Source organism: Falco cherrug, chromosome 10, assembly GCF_023634085.1.
Source record: "Falco cherrug isolate bFalChe1 chromosome 10, bFalChe1.pri, whole genome shotgun sequence".
In the NCBI taxonomy this organism is placed as follows: Eukaryota; Metazoa; Chordata; class Aves; order Falconiformes; family Falconidae; genus Falco; species Falco cherrug.
In genome coordinates this window covers 20,310,705-20,328,140 of record NC_073706.1, presented here as the reverse complement: position 1 = coordinate 20,328,140, position 17,436 = coordinate 20,310,705, and the positions used below count along the sequence as shown (strand labels likewise).

The 17,436-nt window shown below is 37.5% G+C and overlaps 1 protein-coding gene across 8 annotated transcripts in view; it reads right to left on the bottom strand.

Annotated features, from left to right (window-relative positions):
- Window positions 1-17,436, bottom strand: part of SHANK2 (SH3 and multiple ankyrin repeat domains 2) — a 353,665-nt gene that overhangs the window by 251,800 nt on the left and 84,429 nt on the right. For 7 of the 8 annotated variants that reach the window (XM_055722497.1, XM_055722500.1, XM_055722502.1 and 4 more), the window contains exon 12: window positions 14,816-14,882. In XM_055722497.1, coding sequence (XP_055578472.1) covers window positions 14,816-14,882 — 67 coding nt within the window. Of the gene's footprint in view, window positions 1-10,117; window positions 10,316-14,815; window positions 14,883-17,436 lie in introns of those variants that run through there. The other variant, XM_055722501.1, reaches the window with a different exon arrangement.

Below are 17,436 nucleotides of genomic sequence, written 5' to 3'. Positions count from 1 at the left end.
GCATTATTTGTCACAAGGAGGAAAACACAGTCCTGTGTTAAAAATCCAAAGCATCTTCTGTATTAGGAATCTAGCTAATGCAAGTTTGCTTTCATGTTGTTGAAATTTAAAAAAAAAAAAAAATTATTTCTTATTTTTTTTCTCTCTCTTGGTTAACTTCACATGCAAGAATGTGTATCTGGGGCTTATGAAGTTGTTTCAACAAACATTATTATGCTAATGAGTCAAAAGAAAATACTCTGTCCTAAGTATGAATTGGAAAGGAAGAATGTCAGAAGACTCTTGGGTTGGCTTTCAGCTATTTTTAATTCATGAACTCCAAACCAAATGTCACAGAACTTGTAAAACATGGAAGTTCATGGATCCAATCTGAGACCAACAACCTAATTTACAAGTGCTTGCAACTTCTTATTTGTCCTAACAACTTTTCTTGGAGGCAGGTTAAATATTTATCCATTGCTAGCAGCCCAATGCTATCATAAACCAAGGCCAGGTCTGCCAGTAGTCACAACACAGCACGTAAGATACCACGGTACTCATTATAATTGAAGCTCAAGTATCTTAACATACTACTGTCAGAATTAACCACCATTCAGTGCAACTGCTGCACATGCAGCGGCATGGTAAACAAAGAGACTTTTAGCTTTGTATCAGCCAGGCTCTGAAAAGGTGCAGAAGATTACCCTGCTTGGGGCTGAAATTCAGCCTTGCTCTCTTTTAGGATGAGGGACAAAGAAAGTATTTTCCTTATCCCAATAATCTTACAGTTTCATACAAAACTGCAGACCAAAAGGAAGAGTCAGCATGCAGAAATCTTAGCAACTTCCCCAGTCACAGGAGAGGGTTGCATCTTACAAGGGAATGGAAGCTGAATGACCACGGCAAAGAACTGGGAGAGCACAGTTACAATACAGAACAGAAAAGCTGGCACTGACAAAACCAAAAGAAAAACAAGAAGTGACAACAAAGGAAAGAAACAGGAAAGCAATTGTGATTAAATGGAAAAGTATCTGAAACAAGCAAAATGCAATCAGCTGAAAAAATTATGCAATCCTTATTTGGGGTGGAATTAGCAGACAAATCCAAGACGGGATATGAGTACTTGGTAGCGGCACTGAAGAAAAGGCTCTGGATGTTACAGCAGAACACAAACTGGTCACGTGCTGCTGGGGCAGACAAATGAGCTCATTCCAACCACTCCTCAAGCCAGACTGACATACTGCCATATCAGCATGTCGGTACAGCACCAAGCTACACTGGCAACCTCCTTGCTTCGAGGCTTTCTGATGTTAAACACTGTTCAAAATAATGCTTAGCTCAGTTTGTGGTCTCCCAGCTGCTGCCTCTGAGCACATGCAGAAAAATTCTGGGATTGTCTTCAAAAGACATAGATATACCTGGAGTCACAATGGTGTAGAAAAAAGGAAACACAACACTAAGATGCATAGAGAGCATCGTCTTAGGCACTCAGCTCCTGGTACTCAACCACAGTACTGCATACGGATCAACCAGAAATAATTTAGGGGACAAGAGTGCCCAAAGGATCTACAAGGAGGACTGTAATGGTTTGGTTAGCTTAGTCTTAGGAACTTTATCTTGACTTTATGTTACAACACAAGTCATTGTAAATGGTTCCCTGTAGAGGGATTTTTAAAGGACTGAGGACATACGTTACCATTGTTCGGGTTGGACAACCCAGGCCTGTTAGTTAAAGTTGCAGAACAACTTTAAATTGTCCTGGGAACAAGCAGTGGGAGAAGGAAAACAAGCTACACACAAACAAGAAGCCAGGTGCAGAGCAAGTCCTGGGAACCGTGAAATCAACACACTCTCATCAGCACACTTCTGATCAGGTGCCTGCAGCATGCTCACCGATCAGCGACACGGATACCCACGTGGTCAGAGACTTTTATCCAATCACCTGTGTGTAAAGTCGGGTGAGCGGTCGGTTTAAGTTATAAATATGACCTGTTTGTTTAATAAAGGGAGCACGGCATGTAGCCATATTGGTGTGATTGTCGTGACTTGGCTGACTCTCCACGGGGGACCCTCTTCAGTTCTCTGCTATTTTTCTGGGTTTCCATCCCATGAATATCAACTGTACATCATCTACCACACAGCCAGGTCCCAGCCCTTGTGCCTTGCAGCCAGATCAGTGTCAAGAGTCCCTGTGTTGGCTGGTGGCTTCTGCACAACAGAACAGAGCATCTCCTTTCCTCCTCCAACTTCCCTACAGCCCAGCCAGTTGTCCATTTTTGAGACAGAGGACCACTGGGTTTCAGCACAGACCGCCAAAGGACTGCACACCTTCTCGTCTGGGGAGAAAGAGCCATCAGGTCCCCCAACATCTCCTCACTTCCTGCAGAGAACTGCTTAATACTGAATGCTAAATAAGGATGCCCTGGAATACCTGTGAATAAAGGAGAAAGTTTCTGAGCCACTGGTACTTTAAGATCTTTTATTCAAGGACCTAAAAGCATTTTTCATAGAATTATCTGGAAATGGACAATTGACTGATGAAATATAGCTAAGAAAATGTACTACTACACTTTTTATTTTATTTGGTTTTATATGCATCATTTCCCGCCTTTAATTTTAATTCAATGCCATCTCAGAAATGGAAACTCACAGATATACCCTCTCCTTTATTTTCCTGTAATAACATCATAGCAGTTTTCTCTGGCTATTCGCAATCTCTTTGTTCCCTTCACAGCTTTTCCTAGTCATAGAATGAAGAAATATGTAAAAATAGGCCACAAGAAACTAGACACACTTGATCTGTGCAGCAAAAATAGAGCTCTTTCGCACCTGGTATTCTCAAGAGTGTTAATGAAGCTGGCAAGACAAGCCATGCTTTGACCCAAAATAAAAAGCTTAGCCCTCAAAAGAAGGGTAAAGGTAAATTTGCACCAGCACAAAAATTACCATGGACTCATGACCTCTTTTGATTTCTTGCACAGTATGACCCCAAACATTTGGACAACTGCTACGTGATCAAGCAGGAGGGATTTGGTCTCCTTTTGAAGGCAAAGACAGTCAGCTGGGATCAGGCTGTATAGCACAAGATACAGCACGTCTCTGTGGGATGGGGGCTATGGGGACTCTCATCCCTGCATGACCACTAACATAGGTGGGGCATGCAGGAAGAGGACAAGTAACACACACGAAAACATTAATTTTCCTCTGTTAAAATCCCTGAAATCAAAATACACTTGGTACTTTGATGCTTGCAATACCAGAAAGACTAGAAGTACTAGTGGCTGGTTGTTTCATTCAAAATAAAGGAAAGAGAGACTCAAAGGACAAACCAGCAATCTGACAGTCTGCACTTGGAAGGCTTTCTTCAGGAGCCACGGATAATTTCTTCAGGATAAACAAATGATTTGTGTTAAATTATAGATTTTATAAGGCACATTTAAAACTGAAAACACATCAGAGAATTTATGTTAAATTTTGCTACTTCAGATGTTCCAAAGAGATCCAAGCGGCAGTTTCCCAAGCAGGAAATGCTATAATACAAAAAAAATCATATATAGAGAACAGAAATGTATCAGGTGATGGTTTTTTTCATAAGAAAATACTTTAGGAGGAGGAATAAAATCTGGGCATTTTATTTTCATAGATTCCTTATTTCTGAAAGCCAAACAGCTAGGATGATAGCTTTAAGATGGTATCTTTCCTAGGGTACTGAAGTCCTAGTCTACTGGAGTTAGTAGAAATGTATGATTAACAGAAAACCAGATATACTCCTACACACACACAAATAATACAATCTTAAAGCTGTAAATCTTCCTGCCTTTTTAATTCAATAAAACCTTTGTTGTTTTCATTCAGCATAGATTTCACCCAATTATAGCCACTCTGCTGGATAATATTTACCCTGCAACCTCTTCTTAATAAAGATAGTATCATAATTTTGTCTCCCATGAAAAAATTCTAAACAATTATTTCAGCAATATTACATAGAAAATGGAGCAGAAATCAGTCTTTTGACTTCAAAACCTGCATATAAAATCAAGACACATACAGAAAAGGTAAGAGGGGAAAAAAAAACCCAACCCAAAACAGTAAAGACTCACTGACAACACAACGTTGTTGCACACCTGTAGGACTCCTAGGCTACGCAGGGCATGTCAGCTACACTGCCCTGGGCAGCCTGTAGGAGCCTGGATCACACAGCCCCGTCTGATTTGAGAAGGCAACTGTCCAGGTGGAAGTTGCCTGTCCATGTAAAAAGGATGAGCAGAGAGAGTTGTTCCAGAGAAAGCTCATTCCATAACCAGCTCATTTCTATCTATAGCTATAGTTAGAGCCAATTACAAAAATAGGTTTAGATAGGCTAGTAAATAAAACTTTGTCCGATTGGTTAACTTGGAAATTGAGGAAATTAAAATAGTCATGCCTTAAAAACGTGTGCCATCCATACATCCTGTTTCACATTACTATGTTTAGAAATAATCTACATTTTCAACTATTCCTGAAAACACACAAAGTCAAGGAACTCCAAAGTAATTATTTCTCTGATATCCTTAAAAGACAGTTACTGTAACAAACAACATATACATCCTTTAGGACTGCCACTTGCAACTGGAGAGAACCATGGAAACCAGTAAACAAGACACCCTTCTGATCCAGCTGCCCTTTGAACAGCAGAATACAGAAAAATTGTCTAAAACATATTCTTGTCAATTAAGTGGACATCTTGCAATGAAACAAAAGAGGGAACGTAAAAAATAAAAATCTCTAAACACCAACTCATTAAAATAAAGAGCGAATAACAGAAGAGGTTCAAATAGTTTCAATTCCCTTGGACTCCCTGGGAACTCTGTCCAAGATCCTAAGGAGATCTGATTTACAGACTCAGAAGGTGTTTACTCTGAAGACATGCTCCACAATGTGACAAAACCCCGACTGCAAAAGATAGAGCTTATCCTGAACTCCAAGGGAAAGACCATCAACTCAGACACAGCCCAGGAGATCGAGATATAAATGGAGTAACAGCAACAGCGTGAAATATTGCGAACAGTGTGAAATACAGTGTGAAATATTACACTCATTACAAAGCAGTATGCTTCAAAGCCTATCCCTTTATCAAGCCTCATCTATAATTTGACAACAAATGGTCTTCTACGAGGATACTATTTCCTTTTAAAGAGACTGCATATTACCAGATCAGTTTTCACAAAAATTGACATTAATACCTTGTTATGAAAATCAGATTATTCATAAGATATTAAACCAGATTTCTTCTGTGAAGCCTCCGTTCTTATAAATTGCCAAACCACTGTATATTGAAAACATAACATCGACTTAATGTTGATAAATGAACTAGTTTGAAAGAAACCCAGTACGTTTAGCTGTTAAAAATGATATAAATACAAATTTAGCATAACGGAAAGAAGAATTAGAAGTAAGGGAGTCAATGAAGTGCAATAAATCTGTTCCAAATGGAGGATATTAGCAATTACTGAAAAGCCTAACTTACAAAGGTTATTTGAACATATTTAAAAGAAAAATATTATCCTTGAAATCATGAAGCTCATAGAAACACTTAAGTCTTACATTCATACAAAGGGTTTTTTTCATACAAACACTTGGTTTATATGATTGGCAATGTAACCATGTTGCTTCTGTATTTGGAAGGCTATCCTCATACAAATCCAATTAGTCCATGGAATTTGTTCCTTCCCTAAATGGGAGTTACATAGAACCTAATTGTTTTCAACACCACAATGATTAAGATATAGACTGGCACAAAAAAAAAAGCCAGATATTCAGAAATTAGTTCCTTATATAAAGGAAATTACTAGGTGCATAAAAATGCTTGTGATGAAGTGCTCAACATAAGGATCTACATTGCATTGAGAGTTCTGGGTTGGGATTTTTTTTTTTTTTTTTTTTTTTTTTTAAGTCCATATCTGTATTTATTTGGGAAACAAAAGAACTTTCTTCAGGAAGCATTCCTGACTATTCTTACCTATTTTGGCTTTTTTTTAAAAAAGAAAACTCTAGCATCTATTTTATGTTTTTTCATCTCTTTTCATCTCTTTTTTCCTGTGTTCTCACCATTGTAAATGGGAGAAACAGAAAGCCATGGGATTCTGCACACATTATTTCTCCATTTGTCCTACCTCTATTTTTGACCTGGCTTCACTGTTTCACAGTTTGAAATCCCACATGGTGTTTGACACAATCTTAGAGAGCTCTTGAGGCTCATGTTGAAAAATTATTTAAAGAAAATACATTAACTTTTCAGGAATACTACAGTTCTCTGTGAGACACTTCAAACAATTTTTCTTCTGTAGTATCCCTTGTTGGCTGCCTTATATCTTAAAGCTACATTGAAGGCTCCCTGCCTTATCTTACTAGCTATGGGCCCTCTGATATCCTAATACAGGTATCGCCATCCAAAACAGCCTGTTTTGTTACATGGAGACCTATATATATCATCACTGAAATGCACTGATCACATACTTGCAAAGTGCATACTCTCTTGGAGAAAAAAAAAAAAAAAAGCACAATTACAGAAATTCCAGGGATACAGATTATAGTGGACCCTGATAAAAGCTAGCAGAAAGGTGCTTAAGATAATACTGATCAAATGGCAATAGTAACAAAACCCACAAAGTCCACAGTAGTTTCTTATATTCAATTTCAACCTCCATTCAAGTTTTACACCTCCTCCTGAGTTTTTCCTTTCTAACAGTTCAGATCAGCTCCTTGTCACTAAGGAACGAGAGCTGTTAGAAGAGAAATGTGGGCACAGACACAGTGCAGTTGAGAAGACTCAGCTATACTCAGAATCCAGTTGCTACAGCTAGACAAACTGATATTAAAAATAAGGTATGTCTGTTAATGAAGGGGGTAATCAACTCTATCTAGAACTACACCAAATGGATCCAAAAACATCAGATCACGAGACTAGGATACACTTTTCCAAATCCCATTTACATCATTGCAGGTTTTTAACAAAACGTTTTTTCTAGTTATAACCCAGTTCAAGAAGGAGTTAGTTAATATAAATTCTGTAATCTCCACTATGGAGAAGGTCAGACAGCACAATCACCTAAACCTCTTCCAGTTTTATGATCTATGACCTATAACATTGGATCAGACATGACCAGACAAATTTCAGGTCCCATATAAACTCAAAAGTACTACTTTCTTTTTACATCCCCTCAGCCTAATCTAACTCCTTAAATTATTCTGGTACCTGCCTTTGTCCCCCAAAGACACCCTGGTGCAGGGTCAGGCACCTCGTCTGGAACGCTGAATCAGAAAGTGGATTCCCAAAGGATGGGTCATCTGCTGAAAACTTCCAGCGACACCAAGGGAAGCTACAGGGGTTAGAAGGATCCAGCCATCAGTTTGAATGACACTGGAAATTTCATTCACAGGGAGTAACCAAAAGTCATTATCGTAAGTTCCTGTCTGGCTGAAATACTAGTTCAAAATTTCAGCACTTGAGAGTTCTGGGGTACTTATTTTGCTGTCTGCTTACAACATGACCCTTGATCTGCTTATTTAGCTCAATGGCATTATCCTTTTATGTATTCCACCAGAATTTTTGAGGACAGTACAATCCACTCAACTACTTTATTTTTTGCAAAGCAAGAAATTAATCTTACTAATTTGATAACCTGTTTGCTATACAAAAATACGTTCCATTTTTTTCTCCGCTCAGAGCAACTATCTGGCCTAGTCGAGTAATTTTTTTCTACTGGTTATGCTTTATGGCTTTATTTCTTTTTTAATTCAGTGAATTGCACTAGTTCTGTACATAGCCTCTGAATTTATTCCCCTATACACTACCTCAGTGGCGTCAAGCCAGTGAAAGCTATTAAAAAAAAAGCAAAACAATAAAAAGCCACTCCCAGTAGAAAGGATCATGCCTTATAGCAGGAGTATCCTTGAAGTATCCTTTAAAGACTTGGGAAAGGTAAATGACCTGACTCCATGATGAAAAAGCACGCTGATGATAGGAACACTATAAAAAAGCCCCACAGTTTCCAACTGCTGGATACAATGGCCTCAGCCTAGAAGGAACAGAGAAGGTGAGAAGCATTTCTCCTGATGGGGACCTAGCGGTCTAGGAGCCAGCTAGAAGTCATATTTGGGGGAAGCAGGAGCTGGGCCCCAGAAACACTTCCAATCATTTGGGTCTGAGCATAAAGATTGGGGCAAGACCCAACCACATACCGATTCTCCCCCTTCCTCTGCCACCATCTTGAACATCTCTAGGGGATAAGCCAGCAAGCCCTGTGTGACCTGCACCCACTGCTCAGACCACAGATTTCTTGCCCAAGACCGAAACAAGCTCAAGGGCACTGAAGATTGCCTGAGATTCCTCTGGTAGTTTGTTTTCAGCTCAGTTACAAGGTTCTTCTTATTCAGTCTGTAAAATAAATTCTAACAGGAGTAACTGCAGCAATCATTGCCTACCTGGCAGGTGGCAAGGACACACTACAGACTGGTTTACAAAACCAGGCCAAATCATTCTGAAATCGACTGTAGTTACAGCAGCAGTTACATATGTCACCAGTTCTCTCCTTACTTTCCTGCTCAAAATTTAAAGCCTAAGAAATCACAGGCAATGACGATGCACTACATAATACGCGCTACTCTGCATGCAGTTTCACCTTATACACATAGAATACACCAAAGTTCAAGGGCAAAAAAAAATAATCGAGTTTAAATTTTGAAATAAAACTAGTTACTGCACGATTTTGTAACTCACAGAGAAAAAGAAACACTTGTGATCAAAGGGAAAAAGAAAACTACTGTAAGTTTTTCAAGCTCTGTCCTACATTTTAGTATGTAATTACATTAACAGATCTCAATTCCCAGTTTTCCAATTTGTTTGCTACCACATAGCAAGACTGAGCTTATGAGTTTATATTCCTTGCAATCCTTCAGAGAAAAACAGATAAATAATAGCAACAAATTTATTTCATACCAATCAATATTAGTTTGCTTGTAACTCAGCTTAAATGTCATTAAAGTGTTTTTTTCCTATGGACAGGACAAATGATTGTTAATTTAGTAGAGGTATTTGAAAGAAGGTGCAAAAGGGAAGACAGGATTATAACAATCTACCAAGCAATATGCATTTAAAATGTGGGCAATGAAGATCTCACTGCCTTTGCCATCCTGGTTACACTAATTTCATCCTTCTTCCACGTTAAAATGACCGCTAGCATATGTATGAAACAGGTTAATGTTATTCACATTCAAATGACAAATAGACAGGGCTATAATATGTGCTTATGTCCCTTGTGCTTCTATTAAGTAACGTGATAAAAATAGAAGTCATTGCATGCTGCTGACAATTTTGTAGATTTTTAAGTCTTTTGATTTACTGCCTTTTCTTGTTTCTGCTTTTATCTTTCTAAATTATTTCCTCTAACTTGAGAAGTATTCTGCAGGCATTTGATTTATGAAAATCACAATTACTAAATGGTTCCCCAAACCAAAATAAATAAGTAAACAACAGAATATTCATTGGGCTGGCTAACATTTAATAGAAACACTTGCAGCTGAAAAAACAAGATTGCTGACCTCAATCACTGTGATCTAATTAAAAAAAAAAAAAAGGGGGGGGGGGGTAGAAAAGCAATTTTACCACTAAAGCAACTAATATTCTTGTGTTTTGAAAGACCTGTTCTGCTTATTCTGCAATAAAATGCACGTCTCTTAAGATTTTACAGTCACAATTCCAATAAAAATAAATACTTTTACTCATAGTTGAAAAATGTTTTATTTAAAAGCAATTGCCCCATGTGGAATATGTATATTTTAAGGATAAGCCTATCATATCAGCAGATTTTCAATATTTAAAAAAAAAAAACAAACAAAAAAATCTCCATGTGAAAGCACAGACAAACCATCACATACACATATCTCTGCATAATTATAGAGGAATACAGGAACTCTGACTTGAAGCCTAGCAACAGTATCCAAGTATTAGTTAGTCTGCTAATCAACTACCAAAAACTCACACACCAGCTCAATGTGTTTCATTTTCTAAAGCAAAAAGCAAACAAAAATAAAACAAAAGAATCCTATCACTTCTAGCTCCAGAGCTGCCGAAGGACAAGATGTACAATATAAAACAAACCTTGTTCACTTGAAGAAGAACAACCCATGTCATTTAATCCATCTGAAAATTCATCTCATCGCAAAGAACCAAGGCAAAAGAGAGATTTAAAAATAGGTTATCCGAGTCAAAGGATTACCAGCTTGCAACATATTTAATATCTGCATATCTGTATCTATTGAAAGCTTCAGTATTCTTAGATATATATGATTGGGTTTTGTACCTCTATCCTATAGAAGCCATAGTAAATTCTGTATAGCAAATGCTTCCTAAATCTGCTGTGCTCATTTACTCACAGACAGCTGCAGGCTGGATGAAAACAATCAGGGATTAACTTTTCTATTCATCACATCTTTTAATCCATTACTTTCTCTTAGTTTGAAATAAATAAATGTATAAAGTCAAATAAACTATAAATGTTCTATAGCTAGTTAAAAAAAAAGAAGTTTTAAAATGGACGTTTTCGGTTTTTTTAAACAACCTGTAACTGCTATACTGTACATCAGGAGTATAAGTAATGTCTTCCTCAAAGCAGAAAAGAAGGTGAAACACTAGTCACTGAGCTGCAACATACTCCTGGGTTCCAAAGACTTTATAAAAATTATAATTAAAATAAGCTACTTTGATGTTGTTATTATTCCTCAAAAAACTAATTTGGGGTCATGATGAACTGAAGTAATCTGAGAAGCCATACTAAGTATTTCATACTGCTTGTAAAACAAGTTTCTAAGTACCTTATGGTAATAGGTTTTCTTGCTTTATGAAAAATATTAATTTGTTTCAAATAGGATTACTTTTTAAATGATACGGCAATTTTCATTCACCTTTCATACATCTGTCAAGAAAACAAAAGTGATTCCCTGATGTTTAGAACCTCGTAAAAGAAATAAATACAAGGAAATCTGGATCTTGTTTTTAATCCTTTACTGATATCCTTTCTTTGTCTCCTCTGAATCCTTTAACTTTTTACATTTGATTTAGTCTTACAAACCTGCATCATCCCTGTCTGAAATAAGACAAATGTGAACTTTCTCTGTTAATGACAGCAAGGTGTCTTTTATTGTACTAAGCCCCAGGAATCATTTGCAAGGCTTTTTTTTTCCTCAGTTTATTTCTGAAAATGGCAGCACCAGGTGAAAACAAAATAGTTATCTCTGCTAAATATTTTTAATGCCATGGTTACAACAAACTGCTCACCCGGACACCTCATGTACTACTTGAGATGGAAAGAATAATTGGCAATTGACAGTGGGAAAAGGAGTAAGGTAAGGAAGAAGCTACTTGCTCATAGAAGGGAAAGCACGTGTGAGAAAACCCAGTTTTGAACTTTCTGAGGAAAAGATCAAATTTTTTTGAGGGTATGGAATAACTAACAGATTTTTATGCTGGTATCGTGGCTAAGCAGAAGCAGGTTCTACAAAACTCCAGTTTTCTGGGAGACACAAGGACTTACATCCAAAAAGGAATATAACTGCTTAGCGCAACCTTGCCTGAATGAATGTTTACGTGCTGTAGATCAGAGTCATGAGAACAGTCAGCAGGTTTGGCTTCCAAGTCTCCCCTTTCCACAAATTATCCCTCATTTCATCATGAGCTTCCTCTGTGAAATCATCCAAGGGACAGAGCACTGCGCCATCCAGAACAAAGACATAAGAGAAATCAGGCTTTCTACAGAATGAAGAAACCATGTGGAGGGAGGGAGGGAGGACCATTGTGGTACCTGCTCTGTAACCAAAGTGCTGCTGCTCAGTCACTCAGAGTACACCTACCAGCTTGGACTGCTCCTGACGGTTTTGAAACCCTGCATGACCTTACCTGTCTTGAAACACACTCAGCTTAGCCAACTGAGTGGCCTCTATAGCACAATTTTATGTAGCTGAGAAACTTCACTGGCAAAATCTCGTTTCTTTTTTTCCAAATGACTAGGCAGGGACTCCTTGGATTAATCAGGTTGCCAATGGCACCTACATCTTCTGTTCTGGATACAAAATTTAATCCATTTTGCTTCCATAAAAGTGAAGCAGACCGACTTCATCTCTTTGACTAAATATGTTGCTCACATTGGCCCTAAGTAGATGCTTTTATTCGGCAAGATCAGAGTAAGATAACCAGACACTACACACGTTAGAAGAACATCCCTCTCTTGCCGTCAGATGACCTACAGAGCAATGTGACATTATTTTTGCCCATTTGGGCTCTAAAATAAGTCTTTTTACGATTTTCTTTTTTTTAGAGAACCATATGAAGTCATGATTATTGCAGAAAAGCTGGTTTTATATATGCCTAGCTTTTCAGCATTTCAACACATTTGTCTAATATAAGTGCTTTATAATTAAATAAAAAGAAAAAGGAAGAACAATCACTGTGGGATTTGATCTGTAGAACAAAGACTTAGTGATTCGGTTGTAAAGTTTTCTAATGCTAGAGGATACCCTGGTCATTTTCCACCTGAGCTGCTTCCCCATCATCTTCAACAACGGGGACAGTCTTAGCACTACAGTCTGGCACAGATCCAGGCCAAGGGGAGCAGGGGAAGAAAAGAAAAAAGGAGACTCCCTTTAAGACACGCAATCCAGCTTCTTAACTGAATAATCCCAGACTTCGTGTATGGCTTAAAATGGTATACAACTCCAAATGCCAATGAAATATAATTGGCAGGCAAAGGTAGAATAGATAATAAGTGACATACCCAGCACTTAAGCATATACATTTATTTCTGTGGAGCTCTTGTGAACCAGTACATTGGGATGTAGTGCTTTGGCTGACAGCAGGTTGCAGCCTCATCCCTTTAATCCACACGCAGTGATACCCTCCCCTCCTGCGGAAAGGCTGAGCTGTGATCCCTGCCACTGAAGAAAGCCGCTCATTCACCGCAACGCATGGCACAGGACCATGAATCATAAGCATTACATTACTGCTGTTAGATCCTTCTAGTTGCAGTTTTGGCAACATTACTTGAAACAGCTTTGTGACTACTGACAAACTGGAAGACACCCACATAATACCTTCTGCAATCAAAGTACAAGTGACTTCCTACTGCAATAGTTTGGGACAACAAAATTACCTAAGAATAATGTTAATTAACACATGTCAAAACAGATGGACACAGATAGTGTAGTTCCTTGCAATGTAAGATTAGAGATTTCAAGCAAATACTATTTTTCATATTTCAAATATTTCAGTTTGAGAAATATAAAAACTTGTTTCTGTCACCAGAAAAAAAACGCTCTTCAAAACTACTAAGTTAGGTCCAGCCTCCAATCACTTCCACCAATTAAATTTTTTCCATCCTTAAGACGACATACCCAGGAAAGTAGGCAGATTCTTTTGGAAAAAAAATTATCGCCACTTATATTACTTAGCTGTGTACTAGGCATGCATTTCAAAAGTATCTACAGCTAAAGATAGTTTGCAATTAGATTAGGTCAGCAGTCTTCCAAGAGCAATGTGGAGTTTTTCCCAGTGCATCACCAAGCCCTCCTTCCAATAAATGCTGTTGTGAATAATCATTAATATCAATCAAGAGTTTCCCCCAGTTGTAATGTTAATTATTAAATGAGTCTAAAATAATTACAAAATACAAAGTAATTACAATTATTATACGAGCCTAAAATACTAGCAACAAAGTTTAATGAACTGGTTCAATATCAAAATTCAGTATCTACCCAATCTACACTTTCTGAGAGATGAAAGATGAAATGTTTCTCAAGAGATTTCATAGTATGATCCGTCCTTCTCATCTGCATGAGGATACTTCTCAATCCCTTTGCTATTCCTTCCCACCCTGCTGCCTCTGGGCTCTAAGGAGGTATATTACTCAAACAATATATGTTGGAATACATCCAAAACTACATGAATATGGGAAAGGAGGCCTTAATCCAGAGCAATTCTTTCACAGCCTTGAGTTTCATGTGAGCTGGCCTAGTTTTCAACGTAAGTCAAATACTATTGAGTCACGGATTTTCATCACTAAGTTAAATCAGCGCAGACAACTCTACAGACCCTCCTGCCTCAAAAGGAATGCCTTTTTTCATTCAACTTCAGGACGGTTCTGTGGAACTTTAATTAACTGGAATTAAAGTATTTTAATTTATTTTAATTAAACTGTATTAGAAATAGCTTTTTTATATCACTGTTTTTTATTTTAATGGCAAAACTCTCTATGTAAAAAGATCTTTAAAAAACTTTAATGTCTTTTGTCAAGGACCCTTAACACCTGTTACTAGCCTTCATCCAGTGCCACACAGCAAACACCCTCAGAGGAAATGGTTTTATGAATATGGATAGACAGTTGCTGCCATATATTCATTTAATTGCGAAGAAGCATCTTTCTTTATCTTCTTCTTCTGATCAATTATTCCTGCTTAAGAGCTGCTTTAGGTTGATGCTGAAACAGCCTGCAAGAGCCAATTTGGCTCTTCCAGGTATGTGGCTGTGTATTTAATCTGTTACAAACTGTTTCATTTATACTTACAGAGCATCTGCCACTCTTTTGCATTACTTATCAAATCTTCATTTTCAGAGCATATTTTGAAAACATTTCCACTTTTTCCCTGTCTTCATTTTTTTAATAGAAAAGTTACTTCTAAAATCTCCCTGAATCAATACTGTCATTATCCCTGTAATCACATCTAACAGAAAATCCCATTTACCATCTTTGCAAAATCCTGGTTTAAACGTGTGTAACTTATCTTCAGTGCCTGTAAATATTTTACTTACCAATATCAGCTTCCCTGTGATTCTTGATATATTCAGCAAGCTCAAAATTTCCCGCTATTATAGCCACCTAAGGGATTGTAAAATAGTTACAATTAATATATTGTCATCACTTATTAAGTAAGAAATATGCATGTTACGTTACTGACAAACATCATACAAATATATTTTCATTTCACAAAGCAGAGTAACTGTTTATTACTTCTATTCTGCAACTACCACATGCAATACATTTCCGAAACAAGGCTAAGAAATGATAACTCAATCTATCTGTAAGCAGCACCGCCAGTCCCCCAGTTCCCTGTTTACTAAGAACACTGGTAATCATGGAGATCCATCTCTAGGAGACTGCTAGAAGAGCTGTGGATTTTCATGTCGTGGCAGTCAAAATCAGCAGTGAACATTAAACACATCATCCCCAAAGCCCTGGGAGCTATACGGATGTGTGGAGAATGCTACAGGAGCAGGCCTGGAGAGGCACACTGAAGATACTATTTCTCTTAAATTGCTCCTGCCTCGCTACTTCCCTGAACAATAAGAGAAGCTACAATGCAACGTACGTGGGATAACCAGAGAAGTACCAAGAACTGCAAGTATTCAGGCACCAATAAGACACCAAAACAAGACTAGAAAAGAGAAACTGGTAAAATTTATGTGTATATATAGCACTTAAAGTGCTTTGATAAATACAGTTCTAAAATAATAATTTTATTTTTTATGTATTTCCTGATTGTTGAGCACAGATGTGTAACTATCTCTTCCAAATTCTCATCTAAATGTCCTTCAGATGAGAATATGGATATGAGGAAAGGGATTTGGTTATGCCATTGCCGTCTCCTCCGTTTTTCTTTCTGTCCTATTTTTGCCCTGAATATTGAGTAATTGCCTTTTCTGGCTCCATTTTGCAGCTTTGTATTACGACAGATACTGTTCCTCTAATGGCACCATGGCTTTCCCAATGCAGGTAAAAGAGATAAGCTGGGCTCACCTTCCTCATAGAAGCTTCTGCATATACAGGGTGCAAGCCAAAAAGCACCCAAACAAACAAAAAACACCCCAAACGTATTTAAGGACTCCTCCCGATATAGGACTACTGTCAGTCACGAAAAATGATTGAAAATTCAGGGAGATTTCAGAGCTGATGACCAAAAAAGATTATCTACTGGTTTGTACCATTCCACAAATCTCAGGGATGATGAATAACACAAAGGAAGACTAAAGTGCTGAAATGGTCTTGGGGAGGTATAAAAATACAGTTAATATGAGTAGTATTTTAACAAGCATAAGATCTTATTCCTGCACTCACCACAGGAAACTGAATGGACAATTTTAATTATTAGCAACCAAAACAAACTAATATGGAAATCCCTGCAAATGAAGACTTTACACACAAGCAACAAGATACAGACAGAAAATCTTGATGATTATATATTTAAGTTTCCAAATCTGCTTTAAACGTTAAGACTCATAGCAGGCCTAAATCATGACTCATGACCATTATATCCATTTAACCTAAAAATAAAATAAATGCACCTAGTCTGTGCACTTTTCATTAAGCATTGATTATTTACCCTATGCCTTCTTCTACCATTAGCGCACCTCATGTAGGGCTCAGAGTGGATGTAACATATATCCTACTGTGACGCTGGAATAAGGCTCATTGAACCACAGTGGATTATGAGGACTATTTGCTACAGGCATGGGTGCACTGTCTTAGTAAAAATAATTCTCTGCAATACTCCTAAGTAAAACTAGATGGGACTGTTGAAAGTCAGATTATCACTCTTAACACCCTTCTACACTCCTTCTGGTGACTTCATTTAAGGCCTGTTTTTAGACCTGAGACTCCCGTTGTATTAGTCCTTATGCTTCAAGCCATTACTCATGAATCCTTTCTCTACGCAGCCCTGGAAATCCTTGCGGAAGGACCCAGATTTAACACAGTGAAATAAACTCTAATTTATCTTTTGGTCCTAAGCAAGCAATAGTTGGTCTAGAGAAAGACAAACTGATTTATATTAGGTTGTGAAGCCTACTGGCTAGTAAAGGCAAAACTTTAAGGAAATTACTGTATTTAAAGTATAATACAGTATCAGAATAACTTTTTTAGATGACTAAACTAACTTTAAAACAAATACCATTTATCATGTTTATGCTCTGAATCTAGGTCTTTCCCCAAGATCTTTTTCTTTAAATGCTTTTCAGGTTCCATCTGGTTTTTTTCTTGGCAAATTGTTTCTTGCTTCACTAAAAATTTCTATGCAACATAAAGGCTAGATACAGTAATTATGTTTTCTTGTCAATTGTACCTATTTCATGGCAGAAAATCTATTCCACGTTTGTATAGCACCTAGAAGTTATACTCAACACACAGATGTGTGTTCTAAAATAATCCTCAGTGGGCAGCCATGAGCATGGCATGTGCAGTATAGTAACTTTTGTCCTTTAAATAATTAACCCACATATAAAATCACCATACTTACTAGTGAAAATCACATAATCATTTTCTCATTACTATATTAACAGCAAGGAAATGCTTTGCTTTGGGCACTTTTCATTTGTGTTATGTCAAACTGATAGATTCTTGGGAGCCAAATGTGTTACAATGAATCAATAACGCTGTT